Here is a 19,490-nt window from a genome sequence, read left to right as displayed (position 1 = left end):
CTGGAGAAGGAAATGGCCCCCCGGAGCCTGGTAGGCTACAGTCCGTGAGGTCACAAATAGTCAGACAAGACTGACCAACTTCACTTTCTTTCTTTCTTAATTAACATACCTTTCGAGTTTCACTACTTAAGTCATACACTACTGTGTATGTACTGAGTATGCCACACATACCTTTTTTCCTCCCAGCCAAAATGAACTTCTTTCAGTTGTTCATATCCTTCAGTCGCTCTATTCATTCCAACCCTCTGAGTATGTGATTCCCTATTATACCTTTTTCTTCCTCAGAGCAACTCCAAATCAACCCCTCTAATACTCTCAACTACACAAAATACTCTGTCTGCTCTCACAATGTTTAGAATACTCTCAACTACACAAAATACTCTGTCTGCTCTCACAATGTTTAGATCCTTCATTAACCCTCACTCACACTTTGCTGTAACTAGTCCTTTAAAAAAATCTTCCCACTAGATTTAGCTGCAAGAGGACATTTGCAATGCCTGGTACAGTACCTGACAAATAATATTTGCCAATAACAATCTGGCACACAAGGCTTGAGAATCCATACCAGGAGACAAGGCTAAGAATCTGTCCATAAGTCAACTCTACCTACCCTGTTTCAGTTCCACTCTTCTATGCAAGCTGGTCTCTCTTCTTGGAATGCTGATCACTGCCAACTCACCAGCTAACTAAGATCTACTTATCTTTCAGGTCAGACCAATAAACTATCAAGAAAAGTTCAGCTGTTTTATTACTATGCTCCTCCCTCCCCCAGCTGATTTCACAATTACATGTGTGTGTGCAGTATTAAAAGAATTGTTGAGGCTCAAAAAGAATACTAGAATGAAAGAACATTTACCAAAAATGAGTTTTTCATTTTTGTTGTTGAAAAGCTGGCTGTGTGAAATTAATGATGCAAATTTTACTTAAGATAACTTAATATGGGCAGCGAGAAGGACAATTATAGAGTTCCCAGAGAACATTACTGATGGTTGGAATCAATTTCTAGACACAAAATAGAGCTACTGCTGCCAGGGCTGCCTCCTCAGCAAATCGAAACTGACACAACCTCCAGTAGATAACTTTCTGTATTAAAGGCTTTATCCTTCCTGTGAGCACTCACGCATTTAGCATTTGGCCCAACTCCTTTGAAATTAAGCTATTCCCACTGGAACTGTACTGGGCTATGACCTGCAATTTGTTTAGGAATTTTCCCCTTTCAGGGACTCTTGTTGCTGTTCAGTCACTCAGTCGTGTCCAACTCTTTGTGACCCCATGGACTGCAGCAAGCCAGGCTTCCTTGTCCTTCACCATTTCCTGGAGTTTGTTCAAACTCATGTCCATTGAGTCAGTGATGCCATCCAACCATCTCATCCTCTGTCATCCCCTTCTCCTCCTGCCCTCAATCTTTCCCAGCATCAAGATCTTTTCCAATGAGTTGGCTCCTTGCATCAGGTGGCTGAAGTATTAGAACTTTAGCTTCAGCATCAGTCCTTCCAATGAATATTCAGGATTGATTTCCTTTAGGATTGACTGGTTGGAACTCCTCTGCAGTCCAAAGGACTCTCAAGAGTCTTCTCCAGCACCACAGTTCAAAAGCATCAATTCTTTGGTGCTCAGCCTTCTTTATAGTCCAACTCTCACATCCGTAGATGACTAATGGAAAAACCACAGCTTTGAATATACAGACCTTTGTCAGCAAAATGATGTCTCTGCTGTTTAGAATGCTGTCTAGGTCTATCATAGCTGGATGGTGTTACATGTAAAAATTACAGTCCTTGGACTTCCCTGGTGATCCAGTGGATAAGACTCTGCATTACCAACACAGCGAGCCCAGGTTCAATCCCTGGTCAGGCCACTAGATCCCACATCTGCAACGAAGAGTTGCATACCACAATGAAGGTCAAAGACCCTGGGTGCTGCAACTAAGACTGGCACAGCCAAATCAATAATTTTTTTTTTAATGCAGTTCTTCCTCATGAACATTTCAAACAAATTTAAAAAAAAAAAACATGTCTTCTGTGGTCTCTTTCCCCTCCTTCACTTTCTTTTGTCTCAGGCCCTGCCTCCAGTCCCAATTTCCTCCTTCCCTTCTCCAGGACAGGTACTAATATGGTTCAGACTGTGGGAGTCTCTACCCTAGGTTCCTACCTCTGTGCCTATTCCTTTTCAGGCCATTTGAGAGATACCCACTCTTCTCTCCTTAACTTCCTCAGCCCCGTTCATTCATTAGGCCAAGACTTTTTAGAAAAGAATCATGCTGGGATTTCTTTCTCCCGCAAAAAGGAAATAATAATTCCAGAACTTGATAGTAGATAAATATCTTTCAAAGCAATAAACGCGTTCCCTGTAATACATCTATTTTTCCCGTGAAAAAATCCAAGGCCAGAGGGATAGGTTTGCCCAGAACCTCAGAGCAATAAATAACACTGTTATCCCTTGACACTTGATTGTTCCCATCTTTTACATGCTACTGACATCCATTCCTACTGAGATCAAATTTTTCGATAAAGTCTTCTATTCTCTACTGTTATACTATATAAATAATCTGTTTCTTTCCCACCCCGCCCCACCCCCTGAAATTTCTCAATTTCTTCATAGAAAGACAGCACGTACCTTTTAAAACATTTGGCCTCAAGGGGATATAAATCTTCAAAACAACTGTAGTTTTGCTCAAACTCAGGTTTGATATTTGGGGCACCTGATCTCAAAGACGATGGAATTCTTTCTTTCACTGGCATGCAGAAATTTCTAAAAAGACAAATGAGTCTGAAAAGAGCTCTAAGAGGGTCCTTATAGCATGCAAATAAACAGGTAGGCTTAACTTAGTTCATCTGTCAGAAGAACAACTTGTATCTAAATATTCTCCTTTGAGTTTTGTACCAGGCTAAAAGATCTCTGTGTATGGCTATATGCTATGTCACAGGTATGTCTTATTTTTATACTGCCAGATGGTACTGCCAAAATTAATTTATAAAAAGAGCTCCATTTAATTGGTCTAAAATATTACTTATATAAATTATCAGAAATATAAGAGCAACTCACACGAATGCTTTTGTGGTTCATGTGATAGTTTAAATTTGTTAGTCTAACTGAAACAGGAACGTTTTTAGAGTCATCAGCACTGAATACTTTAATTCCACATGCGTTTACTAGTCAGATAAATTCATATTATCTCTGCTGCAAATCTGTCAGAAAAAAAATTTGCTTGATATGATGGCTGACTTTGTCTAATGACTCATTAAGTTTTTGTGAGTAACTTAAACATAAATGTTGGGAACAAATAATTCAGGTAGATGAAAATGGGATAAGAGTTTTTAGGTGTGACAATTATATTTTATGATATATGTACTTAAAAATAGCATACTGAAATCTTTTGAGGTAACTTAAAATGTCAGAGTTTTGCTAAGATAAATTACATGATTGACTAGAATTGTTTTTATCATACACACTAATTTCCCACCTACATGTGTCTTTTCTAAACGCTTCTGTTTCATCCTTTGTCTCTGCTTTTAATAGGCTGTCTAGACTAGTCAGTTTTTCTTCCAAGGAGCAAGCATCTTTAAGTTCATGGCTGCAGTCACCATCTGCAGTGATTTTGGAGCCCCCCAAAATAAAGTCTCTCACCTTTTCCATTGTTTACCATGTATTTGCCATGAAGTGATGGGACTGGATGCTATGATATTAGTTTTTTGAATGTTGAGTTTTAAGCGAGCCTTTTTACTCTCCTCTTTCACCTTCATCAAGAGGCTCTTCTATTCCTCTTTGCTTTCTCCCATGAGGGTGGTATTATCTGCATATCTGAGGTGACTGGTATTTCTCCTGGCAATCTTGCTTTTAGCTTGTGCTTCATCTTCTCTGGCATTTCACATGATGTACTTTGCACATAAGTTAAATAAACAAGGGACAATATACAACTTTGACATACTCCTTTCCCAATTTGGAACCAGTCTGTTGTGCCATGTCCGGTGCTGTTGCTTCATGACCTGCACACAAGTTGCTCAGGAGGCAGGTCAGGTGGTCTGGAATTCCCATCTCTTTCAGAATTTTCCATGGTTTGTTGTGATCCACACAGTCAAACGCTTTAGCATAGTCAATGAAACAGAAGATGTTCTTCTGGAATTCTCTTGCTTTTTCTACACAACGGATGTTGGCAGTTTGATCTCTGGCTCCTCTGCCTTTTCTAAATCCAGCTTGAGCATCTGGAAGTTCACAGATCACGTATTGTTGAAGCCTGGCTTGGAGAATTTTGAGCATTACTTTGCTAGTATGTGAAATGAGCAGTTATGCAGTAGTTTGAACATTCTTTGGCATGGCCTTTCTTTGGGATTGGAATGAAAACTGACGTTTTCCAGTCCTGTGGCCACTGCTGAGTTTTCCAAATTTGCTGGTATACTGAATGCAGCACTTTAACAGCATCATCTTTTAGGATTTGAAATAGCTCAGCTGGAATTCCATCACCTGCACTGGCTTTGTTTGTAGTGATGCTTCATAAGGCCCACTTGACTTCACACTCCAGGATGTCTGGCTCTAGGTGGGTGATCACACCATCATGGTTATCTGGGTTGCTAAGATCTTTTTCGTATAGGTCTTCCATGTATTCTTGCTACCTCTTCTTAATATTTTCTGGCTTCTGTTAGGTCCATACCATTTCTGTCCTTTATTGTACCCATCTTTGCATGGAATGTTCCCTTGGTATCTCTCATTTTCCTCAAGAGACCATTTCATTGTTAGAGAAATTAGTTTTGTTTAGGCTTCAGAGACAAAGCAGAGCAGACCTATGACGTTGCTTCTAACCTGCCTCGACACTGCCCTGGCTGTGAGTGACAGCTATGACTGTAAGAACTGCAGCACCATAGATAAGACTGGGGAAGAATCTTGAGACTGTTGAGCCCCTCAAGACAGGGTGGCCAATCAAGCCCCGGGCTTAACAACATTCCAAGTTTAAAGAATAAACAGGAACTCAGAGCTGCAATTTGCTCATAGGTTAATGATGATATCAGTTTGCATCCTAGGATTATAAGCAGGAACCCTGAACTGCAGTCTTTGAAGTCTCTTCCACGGAGTGGATGCGCTGCCTGGGACCTTTTCCCAGTTAGGACTCCAGATGTGCTGTGTCATGGGACTTCCCAGCGCTGTTTGAGTCTGGATGTTGGTTAAAACCCAATTTGATGACGTATCCTCTGCTATTTCTATTTCTCTTTTCTTTTAATGTTACTATATATCGAAAGTAAGCTAGAAAATTCTCTAATAAATATTGGTATTATTTAGTTTGTATAGAATGAGTGGCTTATTAGGTTAACAAACACTTTGAACCTGAGACAAAAGTGAAAACTTTTGGCAAAGCATTAATCAAAATTATCTCACGTGCTTTAAGTTAAAAGTTGTCTTTTTTATAAAGAACAGCTAAGGGTTTGGTTTGGCTTTTTTGTTTTGCAGCTATGTAACCTTCTCTATGTATCTTCTGAAATCTTTTTGTCATTTTGATTAAACAGATACTTAGCATTTTGTAATCTTCTGTAATCTTATTTGTTGAATTGTTCAAAACCTTTTGATATTTTTGAAAAGTTTCCCCCCAAAATTCAAACTCTAAATTAAGTTTTTTTGACCTGAAAATAACTTTGGGAATGTCCAGAGGGGCCCCTAGAACTTCTTAAAGGACACGTTCTCTGTTCTTATAAAAGGAGATGGTAATTAGGTTTATTTGATATGTCAAATTTTATGGGAAGCTTTGTCAAAGAAATTATAATAAACTTTCCTAGGTTATCTTGTATACATGAATGTTATTAAAATGAATGTTATTAAAATAAATGTTCTAAATATTGTATGAAAATTCTGACAATTCTCATGTGTTCTAGTATAATGTTATCAGTTCAGTTCAGTTGCTCAGTCATGTCCAACTCTTTGAGACCCCCATGGACTGCAGCACACCAGGCCTCCCTGCCCATCACCAACTCCAGGAGCTTTCTCACACTCATGTCCATCAAGTCAGTGATGCCATCCAACCATTTCATCCTCTGTCGTCCCCTTCTCCCGCCTTCAACCTTTCCCAGCTTTAGGGTCTTTTCCAATGAGTCAGTTCTTCATATCAAGTGGCCAAAGTATTGGAGTTTCCGCTTCAGCATCAGTCCTAACAATGAATATTCAGGACTGATCTCCTTTAGGATGGACTGGTTGGATCTCCTTACAGTCCAGGGGACTCTCAAGAGTCTTTTCCAACACCACAGTTCAAAAGAATCAGTTCTTCAGCACTCAGCTTTCTTTATAATGCAACTCTTACATTCATACATGACTACTGGAAAAACCATAGCTTTGACTAGATGGACCTTTGTTGGCAAAGTAATGTGTCTGCTTTTAAATATGCTGTCTAGTTTGTCATACCTTTTCTTTAAAGGAGCAAATGGTTTTAATTTCAAGGCTGCAGTCTCCATCTGCAGTGTTTGGAGCCCCCCAAAATAAAGTCTGTCACTGTTTCCACTGTTTGCCCATCTATTTGCCATGAAGTGATGGGACCAGAAGCCATGATCTTAGTTTTCTGAATGCTGAATTTTAAGCCAAACTTTTCACTCTCCTCTTTCACTTTCATCAAGAGCCTCTTTAGTTCTTCACTTTCTGCCATAAGGGTGGTGTCATCTGCATAACTGAGGTTATTTATATTTCTCCTGGCAATTTTGATTCTAGCTTGTGCTTCATCCAGCCCAGCATTTCTCATGCTGTACTCTGCATATAAGTTAAATAAGCAGGCTGACAATATACAGCCATGGTTTTAAAGATGTGGTCACAGAAATGACCAAATAGACTTGTCGATTACATTAAATTGAACCTTCACCTTTAATTATTACTATTTTTAAGTCTTTTGTCATTTATAGACAATTATTGTTTATACACCAAGGCTTTTGCAAACGTATTTATCTTCAAAGAAATTCATGGAAAAGATCCTGACAAATACTCTAGGATGAAAGTATTATGCCGGAAGCCAGCGTGAGGAATTCCACCCGTGACAAGGTCATGCGGCAGAGATCTGATGGGCAGGGTCGAGTCAGATCTCAGGTTTTCCCCCTGGCATTTTCTGAACATGTACCCCCAAAAATAAGAATCTGCCTGCTTTTCCACTCTTCTGACATTCTCTGGAAAAAGTTAATTCAGGGCTTTAGTCTTCTGCATTTGAAAGAGTGTTTCAATCCAAAAACCCCTCTGATGGCTTTCTAGCCTGCCTGCAGGACTCGTACAGCTGCGCATGTGATTGTTTGAGGCCTCCTGACTGCAGGAGGCACAGGAAGCTTAAAACATCCTAGGAATGTAGGGGCTTCCGAGCAGTCAAAATCATTAGAATAGGACTGATTAAAAGTTTCATTTGTTGAGCCAATACTTGCTGCCAAATTTTCATATCCTTTATTTTTAGATATAGTTGGTATATAGAAAAACAAGTAGTAGACCTGGTATTAGCAACATTAGATCTTTGAGTTAAGTACCTTCTTTGTTATGTTATAACCCACTGCACCTTTGTTCTATAGAGATGTAACTTTAGTGCTTTAAGGAGATGCAGATTAAAGAAAAACACTTCAGAGGAAACAGATTAACATTCATTAAGAAAGAGAGCCAAAAAGTGTTAGCAAGCCTCCAGGCCAGAAGATAATGTAAATCACCTGAGACCTTTTGTATATGAAAAAGATGTACAGAAAGGGTCAGGACTGCTGCCCCTGCGTGACTCTATACCTTCCATTATGTAAAATTTAGGGTATATAAACACCTTTTAAATAATAAAGTTGGAGGGGGTTTTTGCACAAGCCTGGCCTCCCCCTTGTCGATTCTTTCTCTTGCTCCCTCCCTCTCCTTTTAAGGCTGATCCTTTGGAACGTGGAGGCTCACTGTGTCTACTTACTTGTCCCGGTTTCTAAGATCCGTAAGAGAGAGAGCCCAAGGCGGGGCACTCTCCGATATTCAAACGGGCGCCAGAGGCCGGCCTAACGTAGACGATGCAAGTTCCTTGTCTGGAATTTTATTGGTTTTCCACATAAACCAAGCTAATCAGCCTCTTTTCTCCACTTAATTTTCCTACTACACGATTTCTTCCTGATCTAATCTTATTTTAATAAATAAATAAGTCTTTCCTCGCCAACGCCGTCCCCACTTCGAATTCCCTGGATCCACTGGGGCTGGACCCCAGCAGTATTAGATAAATTTAAGATATTGCACAGAACTTGATTTAAAGGACCCTTTTTTTCCTCTCCTTTAAGAAAATGTATCTTTACAACAAGGGTTAAAACATTTATTTTTTTTTCCTCCCTTCCTGATTCCTCCAGAATTTAAAAACCTAAGTATTTTTTTTTCATGACAATATGTGTATTTGCATAAATTCACTGGGAATCTGTTCTCCTCATAACAAGACACCACTGGAAATACTGGCTATATTACCATGGCCTTGGTTGTATTATCATACTTAGGAAAGGTGTACATAGACTCAGATGTGACCAGACAGCTTTAAGGAAGAAAAGAAAAATAAATAAAGAAATGGGCCGGGTATCTTGTTTACAAGGTTCAAGCAAAACAAACTTGAAAAACAGCTTATATGGTCAGTCACTATTCTCATGGCATTTATGTAAATAACCCAAGTTTAATACCAACAAGTTAGTTTTACTATGATTGTCTTTAATAAAAGGATAAGCATGGGAGAAAGAAATTATGTTTTCACTTACACAGGTATTAAGTTCTATTCCTACCGGTGATCTTCAAGGTTTTGTTACATACCTGTACGCTGGACTGGATTCCAAATTCTTCTGCTGTTATTGTTCAGCCATGTCTGACTCTTGGTGACCCCATGTACTGCAGCACGCCAGGCTTCTCTGTCCTTCACTACCTCCCAGAGTTTGCTTAAACTCATGTCTATTGAGTCAGTGATTGAACCCAACCATCTGAACTTCTGTCGCCCCATTCTCATCCTGTCCTCAGTCTTTCCTAGAATCAGGGTCTTTCCCAATGAGCCAGCTCTTGGCAGCAGGTGGCCAAAGTAACTCTTTGGTCAAATATTTTTACTATCCTTAAATGTCTGGCTACTCCTCTTCAAACTCATATTTTCAATTTTTTTCCACTTTTCTGGTTTGAAATCAGTAAGAAAAAAAGACTGCTCTTGAATTTCCTTAGAACGGTCTATACCAGGTCCTCCTCACGACCTGGAAGGTAACCAAACTTCAAATAATGGAAACGCCCAAATCAAACTGAGTAGGAAAAGCAGCAGCTAATAACTGAGGCAGACAGCGTTCCAAAGATGACCTGACTAGGCTTGTAAACCCATTTTGTCACTGTTGCTTTTCTCTTTCTCTCTTTCACAGAAAGACAACACCCTTACTGGTATTTCTCAAATTATACTGAAAGGGGACAACCTCTTCTTTTGATTATGGCCTTTCAGAATCTCCATGACAAATTAATCTTTTCACTTGCCAGTGTTTTTGTTTGTTTGTTTTTCTTTATTTTAAGAGTTAGAAGGTTCGGAATTCACTAAAGTTTTTCTTTGTCTGGACTATTAACTATTCTGGATTCTCACCTAGATTCATGGTTTCTGAATTTGCAACCTTACAGCCTGTATTATTGGGTAATACATTTGGTTCTGAACAGTTATTTTGAAATAACAACACTATTTTAATGGCCTTCCTAGGTGGTGTTAGTAATAAAAAACCTGCCAATGAAGGAGACGTAAGAAATGTGGGTTAGATCCCTGGGTCGGGAAGATCCCCTGGAGGAAAGCATGGCAACCCACTCCACTATTCTTGTCAGGAGAATCATATAAAAAGAAATTGCCAGGCTACAGTCCATAGGGTCACAAAGAGTCAGAGACAACTCAAACGAATTAGCATGCATGCATGGTCACCCTGAGTGGGAACTTCCAGGAAGCATATCTGACTCCAGGTTTGCCTCAGTAGGAAGAGCCTTTTTTCCATTGGGTCTGAGTAAATGTCAAAGAAAACATGATTAGAGAAGCAGAAACTCAATTGCATAGAAGAATCAGAGAGAAAGACCACTTGCAAAAGGGTCACCTCCCCCTTTCCCAACATGATTTCTTCTATTGGCTACTCTCAGGCTTAAGGTCCTAGGTTAGAACCATCACACAATTTGGTTCTAAACTTCTAATTCTGCTTTGTATAACTATTTTAAGTTCTGTATTTTGTTGCCTGTCAAATCTTTGTAAAACCAGTTTGTCCAACAAGCTGATGCTTGCTCCACATTTCAAAATGATCAGAACAATCTCAAACGATTTAAGATCTTAAGAGGATCAGACCACAATTTCTCCCTCCTAATCCTTGTTAGGTTTTCTCAATAGGTTTCCAATCGGTGCACCTTCCCTCCAAGGTGGGGCACAACACCCAGCAAGAAGTCCTTCCTGGCACCAAAGGACAAAGGCCACTGAAACTAGAAAACCTGCCTCTTGATCAGTGATGCTTTCAGAGAAAAGTAGAAAACGTCAAACGGAATAAAACAAACATCATTTTAAATAGTTGGAAGGACACACTACCAAAGGAGGCATCAATTACTCCTTGTTAACTACATGCTCCAACAAGAGAGCATCACTTACAGACCCACTAGAAGGGAACACTTCCTATGTGCCTAGCTACTTAGCCTATGAGAAACCATCACTACCTGAACTCTCACCTCAACCCAGGGACTTTCTTCGGAACAACTCCTGTCAACTTCCTCCTTCTCTTTAACATAATGGGACTCTCCTTCGTTTGTTGAACTTATCTACGGCTTTTGCTATAGTTGGCTTGTCCCAATTCCAATTCCTTGGCTACACAGAAATAAGCCCATTTTGCTGGTAAAAGAACTGGCTGTTTTATTTTTATCTTGAAAGCTTCATGCCTTCCACTTTATTTTGCACTTCTCCAAAAGAAGGCTGCCCACTTCATGGCAGAACGTGAAGTCACTCAGTCGTGTCCGACTCTTCGTGACCCCATGGACTGTAGCCTACCAGGCTCCTCTGTCCATGGGGTTTTCCAGGCAAGAGTACTGGAGTGGATTGCCATTTCCTTCGTCAAGGGATCTTCCCAATTCCAGGGATCGAACCTGGATCTCCCACATCGTAGACAGACGCTTTACCGTCTGGGCCGGCAGTATGAACTTAAAAGTATCAGCTAAATTATCTTCTTTCATCTTTTTAACACTACTGAGAAAGATTGAGGGCAAAAGAATTCGGCGACAGAGGATGAGATGGTTGGATGGCATCACAAACTCAATGGACGTGAGATTGTGCAAACTCAGGAGAAGGCAATGGCAGCCCACTCCAGTACTCTTGCCTGGAAAATCCCATGGATGGAGGAGCCTGGTAGGCTGCAGCCCATGGGGTCGCTAAGAGTCGGACACGACTGAGCGACTTCACTTTTCACTGTCACGCACTGGAGAAGGAAATGGCAACCCACTCCGGTGTTCTTGCCTGGAGAATCCCAGGGACGGGGGAGCCTGGTGGGCTGCTGTCTATGGGGTCGCACAGAGTCGGAGACGATTGAAGCGACTTAGCAGCAGCAGCAGGAAGATACTGAAGGACCGGGAAGCCTGGTGTGCTGCAGTTCACGGGGTCCCAGAGAGTCCGACACGACTTGGCCACTGAACAACAACTGAGTACAGGAATTGGGAAGTAGTCAGCATTTAAATGAAATTTAAATAAATAAATTCAGCACTGAAAGCACGCGTCTCTATCCTTTTGAAAACGTCAACATCAGCTATTTCTTCACCTTCCCAGGAAAGTTCCACTGACCTTTTTCCGTCACGTTCCCTCACCTGGCAAAGGGCTCTGCGTCGCTCTGCACAGCGTCCCCGCGCCCAGCACAGGGCAGTGGACCTGCGGCACGGCCTCACACGGACAGCGCCGCCGAAGCCCCGCGGGTCGCCATCTGGAATTCCAGTGAAGAAACGCTAAAGTCTTGACACAGTGACTGCTCGGGTTCGCCAAGACCTGGTCCTTAAAGTGCAGCCCCCGCAGCCACACGGCCCTGAAGACCACACTGGCGACGACTTCCCCTTCCGCCCCGTCATGCCCCTCTTCCGCTCCGCCCGGCTTCCCTTCCGCTTTCCCACCTGGCCCGGGACGCGCTGGCCCCGCTGTTTCTGGCCCGCGGCGTCCGGGTTCCTGTGTTAAGTGTCTGCTCCTTCTCCCGGCGCCTGGGTTTTCCGCTCCTCGGCGGGCACCCCAGACCCAGGAGCCCCTCCCCCGACGCGGAGCGCCCCGCTCTCTGCAGGTGCTCGTGTAGTAAGCGAGCTCGGAAAGCGGGCCTCTGGGCCCGAGCTTCGCTACGCAGGGCTGGGGCCCTTAAGCTCTGAAATCCTGCAGTCCTGCTTTTTTTCAGGCTTCCATGTAAACGTGGAGGAGAAGACAGTTCAGGAGAATTTCCAAAGGGGAGGGGAGAGAAGTCACCGAGGCTGTACGTTCTTAAACATCTCTTCTGCGTTCTTGAGCAGAGAGAGGTTTTTTGTTGATTTGTTAAAGACTGAGCATATATATCACATATGATAAGGGCATTGTGTGTGTGTGTGTCTCTGTGTGTCTGTGTGTCAGTAGTAGACACTCAGTCATGTCCAACTCTGCGACCCCGTGGACTGTAGTCCGCCAGGCTCCTCTGTCCATCTAATTCTCTGGGCAAGAATACTGGAATCCGTTGCCATTCCCTTCGGGGCATCTTCTGGACCCAGGGGCTCAAACCTGAGTCTCCTGCATTGAAGGAAGATTCTTTATCGTCTGAGCCACCAAGAAGCTTCATTATAGTTCAGTCACTCAGTCCTCTCTGACTCTTGGCAACCCCATGGACTGCAGCATGCCAGGCCTCCCTGTCCATCACCAACGCCCAGATCTTACTCAAACTCATGTCCATTGAGTCGGTGATGCCATCCAGCCATCTCATCCTCTGTCCTCTCCTTCTCGTCCCGGCTTCAGCCTTTCCCAGCATCAGGGTCTTTACCAATGAGTTCTTTGCATCGAGTAGCCAAAGTATTGGAGTTTCAACTTCAGCATCAGTCCAAACAATGACTATTCAGGACTGATTTATTTTAGGATGGACTGGTTGGATCTCCTTGCTGTCCAAGGGACTCTCAAGAGTCTTTTCCAACCCCACAGTTGAAAAGCATCAATTCTTCAGCACTCTGCCTTCTTCACAGTCCAACTCACATCTATACATGACCACTGGAAAAACCATAGCCTTGACTAGATGGACCTTAGTCGGCAAATGTCTCTGCTTTTGAATATGCTATCTAGGTTGGTCATAACTTTTCTTCCAAGGAGTAAGTGTCTTTTAACTTCATGGCTGCAATCACCATCTGCAGTGATTTTGGAGCCCCCCAAAATGAAGTCTGACACTGTTTCCACTGTTTCCCCATCTATTTCCCATGAAGTGATGGGACTGGATGCCATGATCTTCGTTTTATGAATGTTGAGCTTTAAGCCAACTTTTTCACTCTCCTCTTTCACTTTCATCAAGAGGCTTCTTAGTTCCTCTTCACTTTCTGCCATTAGGATGGTGTCATCTGCATATCTGAGGTTATTGATATTTCTCCTGGCAATCTTGATTCCAACTTGTGTTTCTTCCAGTCCAGTGTTTCTCATGATGTACTCTGTATATAGCTTAAATAAGCAGGGTGACAACATACAGCCTTGACGTACTCCTTTTCCTATTTGGAACCAGTCTGTTGTTCCATGTTCAGTTCTAACTGTTGCTTCCTGACCTGCATACAGATTTCTCAAGAGGCAGGTCAGGTGGTCTGGCATTCCCATCTCTTTCCGAATTTTCCACAGTTTCTTGAGATCCACACAATCAAAGTCTTTGGCATAGTCAATAAAGCAGAAATAGAAGTTTTTCTGGAACTCTCTTGCTTTTTCCATGATCCAGCAGATGTTGGCAATTGGATCTCTGGTTCCGCTGCCTTTTCGAAAACCAGCTTGAACATCAGGAAGTTCACAGTTCATGTATTGATGAAGCCTGGCTTGGGGAATTTTGAGCATTACTTTACTAGCATGTGAGATGAGTGCAATTGTGCGGCAGTTTGAGCATTCTTTGGCAATGCCTTTCTTTGGGATTGGAATAAAAACTGACCTTTTCCAGTCCTGTGGCCACTACTGAGTTTTCCAAATGTGCTGGCATATTGAGTGCAGTACTTTCACAGCATCATCTTTCAGGATTTGAAACAGCTCAACTGGAATTCCATCACCTCCACTAGCTTTGTTCATAGTGATGCTTTCTAAGGCCCACTTGACTTCACATTCCAGGATGTCTGGCTCTAGATTAGTGATCATATCATCATGATTATCTGGGTCGTGAAGATCTTTTTCATACAGTTCTTCTGTGTATTCTTGCCACCTCTTCTTAATATCTTCTGCTTTTGTTAGGTCCATACCATTTCTGTCCTTTATCGAGCCCATCTTTGCATGAAATGTTCCCTTGGTATCTCTAATTTTCTTGAAGAGATCTCTAGTCTTTCCCATTCTGTTGTTTTCCTCTATTTCTTTGCATTGATCGCTGAGGAAGGCTTTCTTATCTCTCCTTGCTATTCTTTGGAACTCTGCATTCAGATGCTTATATCTTTCCTTTTCTCCTTTGCTTTTCACTTCTCTTCTTTTCACAGCTATTTGTAAGGCCTCCTCAGACAGCCATTTTGCCTTTTTGCATTTCTTTTGCATGGGGATGGTCTTGATCCCTGTCTCCTGTACAATATCATGAACCTCAGTCCATAGTTCATCAGGCACTCTATCTATCAGATCTAGTTCCTTAAATCTATTTCTCACTTCCACTGTATAATTTTAAGGGATTTGATTTAGGTCAGTATGAACATGAACAGTATGAAAAGGCAAAATGATAGGATACTGAAACAGGAACTCCCCACGTCAGTAGGTGCCCAATATGCTACAGAGATCAGTGGAGAAAGGACTCCAGAAAGAAGTTTTGGGATGAAGCCAAAGTAAAAACAATGCCCAGCTGTGGATGTGACTGGTGATAGAAGCAATGTCCGATGCTCTAAAGAGCAATATTGCATAGGAACCTGGAATGTCAGATCCATGAATGAAGGCAAATTGGAAGTGGTCAAACAAGGGATGGCAAGAGTGAACGTCGACATTCTAGGAATCAGCTAACTAAAATGGACTGGAATGGGTGAATTTACCTCAGATGACCATTATATCTACTACTGCAGACAGGAATCCCTCAGAAGAAATGTAGTAGCCATCTTGGTCAACAAAAGAGTCCAAAATGCAGTATTTGGATGCAGTCTCAAAAACGACAGAATGATCTCTGTTCGTCTCCAAGGCAAACCATTCAATATCACAGTTATCCAAGTCTATGACTCAACCAGTAATGCTGAAGAAGCTGAAGTTGAATGGTTCTATGAAGACCTCCAAGACCTTTTAGAACTAACACCCAAAAAAGATGTCCTTTTCATTATAGGGGACTGGAATGCAAAAGTAGGAAGTCAAGAAACACCTGGAGTAACAGGCAAATTTGGCCTTGGAATGTGGAATGAAGCAGGGCAAAGACTAATAGAGTTTTGCCAAGAAAATGCACCCTCATAGCAAACACCCTCTTCCAACAACACAAGAGAAGACTCTATGCATGGACATCACCAGATGGTCAACACCGAAATCAGATTGATTATATTCTTTGCAGCCAAAGATGGAGAAGCTCTATACAGTCAACAAAAACAAGACCAGGAGCTGACTGTGGCTCAGATCATGAACTACTTATTACCAAATTCAGACTCAAATTGAAGAAATAGGGAAAACTGCTAGACCATTCAGGTATGACCTAAATCAAACCCCTCATGATTATACAGTGGAAGTGAGAAATAGATTTAAGGGCCTAGATCTGATAGATAGTGTGCCTGAAAAACTATGGAATGAGGTTCATGATATTGTACAGGAGACAGGGATCAAGACCATCCCCATGCAAAAGAAATGCAAAAAGGCAAAATGGCTGTCTGAGGAGGCCTTACAAATAGCTGTGAAAAGAAGAGAAGTGAAAAGCAAAGGAGAAAAGGAAAGATATAAGCATCTGAATGCAGAGTTCCAGAGAAAGGCAAGAAGAGATAAGAAAGCCTTCTTCAGTGATCAATGCAAAGAAATAGAGGAAAACAACAGAATGGGAAAGACTAGAGATCTCTTCAAGAAAATTAGAGGTACCAAGGGAATATTTCATGCAAAGATGGGCTCGTTAAAGGACAGAAATTGTCTGGCCCTAACAAAAGCAGAAGATATTAAGAAGAGGTGGCAAGAATACACAGAAGAACTGTATGAAAAAGATCTTCACGACCCAGATAATCATGATGGGGTGATCACTAATCTAGAGCCAGACATCCTGGAATGTGAAGTCAAGTGGGCCTTAGAAAGCATCACTATGAACAAAGCTAGTGGAGGTGATGGAATTCCAGTTGAGCTGTTTCAAATCCTGAAAGATGATGCTGTGAAAGTACTGCACTCAATATGCCAGCACATTTGGAAAACTCAGTAGTGGCCACAGGACTGGAAAAAGTCAGTTTTCATTCCAATCCCAAAGAAAGGCAATGCCAAAGAATGCTCAAACTGCCGCACAATTGCACTCATCTCACATGCTAGTAAAGTAATGCTCAAAATTCCCCAAGCCAGGCTTCATCAATACATGAACTGTGAACTTCCTGATGTTCAAGCTGGTTTTCGAAAAGGCAGAGGAACCAGAGATCCAATTGCCAACATCTGCTGGATCATGGAAAAAGCAAGAGAGTTCCAGAAAAACATCTATTTCTGCTTTATTGACTATGCCAAAGACTTTGATTGTGTGGATCTCAAGAAACTGTGGAAAATTCGGAAAGAGATGGGAATGCCAGACCACCTGACCTGCCTCTTGAGAAATCTGTATGCAGGTCAGGAAGCAACAGTTAGAACTGAACATGGAACAACAGACTGGTTCCAAATAGGAAAAGGAGTACGTCAAGGCTGTATGTTGTCACCCTGCTTATTTAAGCTATATACAGAGTACATCATGAGAAACACTGGACTGGAAGAAACACAAGTTGGAATCAAGATTGCCAGGAGAAATATCAATAACCTCAGATATGCAGATGACACCATCCTAATGGCAGAAAGTGAAGAGGAACTAAGAAGCCTCTTGATGAAAGTGAAAGAGGAGAGTGAAAAAGTTGGCTTAAAGCTCAACATTCATAAAACGAAGATCATGGCATCTGGTCCCATCATTTCATGGCAAATAGATGGGGAAACAGTGAAAACAGTGTCAGACTTCATTTTTGGGGGCTCCAAAATCACTGCAAATGGTGATTGCAGCCATGAAGTTAAAAGACACTTACTCCTTGGAAGAAAAGTTATGACCAACCTAGATAGCATATTCAAAAGCAGAGACATTTGCCGACTAAGGTCCGTCTAGTCAAGGCTATGGTTTTTCCAGTGGTCATGTATAGATGTGAGTTGGACTGTGAAGAAGGCAGAGTGCCGAAGAATTGATGCTTTTGAACTATGGTGTTGGAGAAGACTCTTGAGAGTTCCTTGGACTGCAAGGAGATCCAACCAATCCATTCTGAAGGAGATCAGCCCTAGGATTTCTTCGGAAGGAATGATGCTAAAGCTGAAGCTCCAGTACTTTGGCCACCTCATGTGAAGAGTTGACTCATTGGAAAAGACCCTGATGCTGGGAGAGATTGGGGGCAGGAGGAGAAGGGGACGACCGAGGATGAGATGGCTGGATGGCATCACTCACTTGATGGACGTGAGTCTGAGTGAACGGGAGTTGGTGATGGACAGGGAGGCCTGGCGTGCTGTGATTCATGGGTCACAGAAAGTCGGACACGACTGAGTGACTGAACTGAACTGAACTGATTTAGGTCATTCATAAATGGTCTAGCGGTTTTCCATACTCTCCTCAATTTAAGTTCGAATTTGGCAATAAGGAGTTCATGATGTGAGCCACAGTCAGCTTCTGGTCTTGTTTTTGTTGACTGTATAGAGCTTCTCCATCTTTGGCTGCAAAGAATATAATCAATCTGATTTCGGTGTTGACCATCTGGTGATGTCCATGTGTAGAGTCTTCCCTTGGGTTGTTGGAAGAGGGTGTTTGCTATGACCAGCGCATTTTCTTTGCGAAACTATTCATCTTTGCCCTGCTTCATTCCACATTCCAAGGCCAAATTTGCCTGTTACTCCAGGTGTTTCTTGACTTCCTACTTTTGCATTCCAGTCCCCTATAATGAAAAGGACATCTTTTTTGGGTGTTAGTTCTGAAAGGTCTTGGAGGTCTTCATAGAACCATTCAACTTCAGCTTCTTCAGCGTTATTGGTTGGGGCATAGACTTGCATTACTGTGATCGTGAATGGTTTGCCTTGGAGACGAACAGAGATCATTCTGTCGTTTTTGAGACTGCATCCAAATACTGCATTTTGGACTCTTTTGTTGACCATGATGACCACTACATTTCTTCTAAGAGATTCCTGTCCACAGTAGTAGATAAACCTCTTTATTTATTCTTGTCTGTCCTGAACTCATACAATACTGCCTTGTTATTCAAAAGTCTTATGCTTTTCCTTATTTGTATTTAAGACTAGAAATGGATGTTGAGTTTTGGGTGTGGTGTGACATACAGATATAATTTATCTTCCATGTTTGTAACCAATTATTTAGCACCATTTATTGAATTGTCCCTATTTTCACTATGGATTAGCAATGGCACTTGTCATGTGTGAAGTTTGTTTATGTGTGGTTCAGTTTCTAGGCTTACTATTCTGTTCCTTTGATTTTGGGTTTACTTCTGAGCCAGCACAACATTGTCTCAATTATTATTGCTTTGTAATAGGCATTGGTATATAAGTGGACAAATCCTCTTCTAGTTCTACATTTCCAGAATTGTCTGGGCTGTGCATGGCCATTAGCTGATACGTCTGCATTTTCAAACCAGTTTGTCAAATTGCATAACAAACTTGTATGGAATTTTCAAAGGAGTTCACATTAGAATTATAAATTAAGCTATGATAATAAACAGCTTTGTTCATCAGCTTTGTTTATTCCTGCTCAGCAGAAATCTTTCCTGCAGGTACTTGATTTATCTCTTCAATATCTTCCAGCAAAGTGTTCATATTTTCTCCACTGAAGTTATACATTCATATTATTAGGGCTACTCCTCCTTGCTATTTTTTGTTTTGTTGCTATTATGAATGCTATCCTTAAAATTGTCTTTTTTGGGTATATAGACATGTATATGCATAATACCTGGTTAATTACTCAGTTTTTGTGTCTTACTATTTCTTCAAGCATTTGAAACACTTTTGACTATGAGAGTTTTGTAATTATGACATGTGAGGTCATGCTGACTCTGACTTTATCTGCTTAACTTTAGGGCTTCTGAGACTGCAAGATTTAATCCACAAACTTGCATTAAATTTATATCCTTATGGATTATGTTTTGCAAGACATACTGTCAGGGCATGTTGCTTGGGCTCTGAAAGATGCCAGTGCAAGTATATTTCTCAATTTGGCACTTAACCATCCTGG

The 19,490-nt window shown here is 41.6% G+C and overlaps 1 protein-coding gene across 13 annotated transcripts in view; it reads right to left on the bottom strand.

Annotated features, from left to right (window-relative positions):
* The window catches only part of ECHDC1 (ethylmalonyl-CoA decarboxylase 1), a 94,115-nt gene extending 81,997 nt beyond the window's left edge, over nucleotides 1-12,118 (bottom strand). For 4 of the 13 annotated variants that reach the window (XM_069599018.1, XM_069599019.1, XM_069599008.1 and 1 more), the window contains exon 1: nucleotides 8,746-10,733. In XM_069599018.1, the coding sequence (XP_069455119.1) occupies nucleotides 8,746-8,935 (190 nt within the window). In that variant the 5' untranslated portion in view covers nucleotides 8,936-10,733. Of the gene's footprint in view, nucleotides 1-610; nucleotides 720-2,613; nucleotides 2,749-8,745; nucleotides 10,734-11,419; nucleotides 11,601-11,740 lie in introns of those variants that run through there. The other 9 variants (XM_069599015.1, XM_069599011.1, XM_069599016.1 and 6 more) reach the window with 9 other exon arrangements.
* Nucleotides 12,119-19,490: the final 7,372 nt, after the last annotated feature.

This window comes from Ovis canadensis, chromosome 8, assembly GCF_042477335.2.
Source record: "Ovis canadensis isolate MfBH-ARS-UI-01 breed Bighorn chromosome 8, ARS-UI_OviCan_v2, whole genome shotgun sequence".
Lineage (NCBI taxonomy): Eukaryota > Metazoa > Chordata > Mammalia > Artiodactyla > Bovidae > Ovis > Ovis canadensis.
The sequence above is the reverse complement of the archived record's forward strand: the minus strand, read 5'-3'. Positions and strand labels throughout refer to the sequence as shown.